The sequence below is a fragment of the Monoraphidium neglectum genome (genome assembly GCF_000611645.1).
Source record: "Monoraphidium neglectum strain SAG 48.87 unplaced genomic scaffold scaffold03666, whole genome shotgun sequence".
NCBI lineage: Eukaryota > Viridiplantae > Chlorophyta > Chlorophyceae > Sphaeropleales > Selenastraceae > Monoraphidium > Monoraphidium neglectum.
Window position 1 is genome coordinate 4,979 of NW_014009963.1, and position 1,116 is coordinate 6,094.

Below are 1,116 nucleotides of genomic sequence, written 5' to 3' on the forward strand. Positions count from 1 at the left end.
CGGCGACGCGGATGCGCTGTCACTTTATGATGACGAGGCGGCGGCCGCAGGCGGGGGCAGCGCCAAGTTTGCGGCCGGCGCCGCCGCGAGGCAGCGCCGCGCCGGCGACCCGCACCATGAACGCGACCGCCGGGTGTCTGGCGGGGGCGCACACGGCCCCGTGCAGCAGTGAGCCGCCGCGTCTATTGGTTTGACTTTGACTTTGGCGCGACCTCCGCGGCGTGCCCGCCGCCCTGTGACGCGCCCCGCGTGTCGTGCTCGCGCCAGCACCTCGGCACTGGCGGCGCCCGATTCGTTTCAGCATGCGCCGGCTCTGACACCTCGACCCCTTGCTGCCTCTTCACACAATAAGATGTACGTCACACTCCGCCCCGCGAAACTGCAGGGCCTCGCCGTGGCCCGACAACGGCCAGATCTCGCGAGATCTGCTCCAACCCGACAGCGACGCCGCGTCCCACCTGCCGTCCCCCGGCGGCGGCGGTGATGTCATTCGTGCCGGCCCACAGGGCCGCGATGACGCCGCTGGGTTTGTGGAGCCGCTTGGTGTTCCCGAGGTCGCCGCGGCGGCACGCGCCGCGGCCGACGCTGTCGCGGCAGCGGCAGCGGCCGCGCAGGCGGGCGCGGTGGCGCGCACAGGGGTGGGCGAGGAGGCGGCGCGGTCGAGGGCGCTGGCGGCGCAGCTGGCGCTGCTGCAGGTGGGGCGGGTCGCGCGGACGATGGTCGGGATGCAGCTAGGGAGTTGCACTCCAGCAGCCCCCCAAGGAACTCATTGCGCGAGTGCATTCGCACCGCAAATGTCAAATAAAGACCCTATAGAAGTGATGAGGCAGAACGCGAGTCCTGTCCCAGCAGGAGGCTGGCAGATGAAGGGGCACCCGGGAAGGCTGCGGGCGCGGGAGACCCCAGTAACGCCACCACCGGAGCCCGCATGCGCGCAACACTGCCACCAGCCGTGCGCTCCCGGCTGCCTGCACGGCCGCCCGCCCTCGCAGGAGGAGTCCCGGCGGCTGCAGCGGCAGAGCCTGGCGCTGCAGCAGCGGGCGGTGGCCGTCAGCCTGCTGCAGGTGGGAAGAGAGGGGCGGGCGCTTGGGGGTGGGTTGGAGGGCGGCTTTGGGG

The 1,116-nt window shown here is 72.0% G+C and overlaps 1 protein-coding gene across 1 annotated transcript in view; it reads left to right on the forward strand.

Annotated features, from left to right (window-relative positions):
* The window catches only part of MNEG_13170 (hypothetical protein), a gene marked incomplete at both ends in the record, with an annotated part of 1,940 nt that extends 1,124 nt beyond the window's left edge, over positions 1-816 (forward strand). The window contains 2 exons of the mRNA XM_014038360.1: positions 386-695; positions 808-816. Coding sequence (XP_013893814.1) covers positions 386-695; positions 808-816 — 319 coding nt within the window. The remainder of the gene's footprint in view (positions 1-385; positions 696-807) is intronic.
* Positions 817-1,116: the final 300 nt, after the last annotated feature.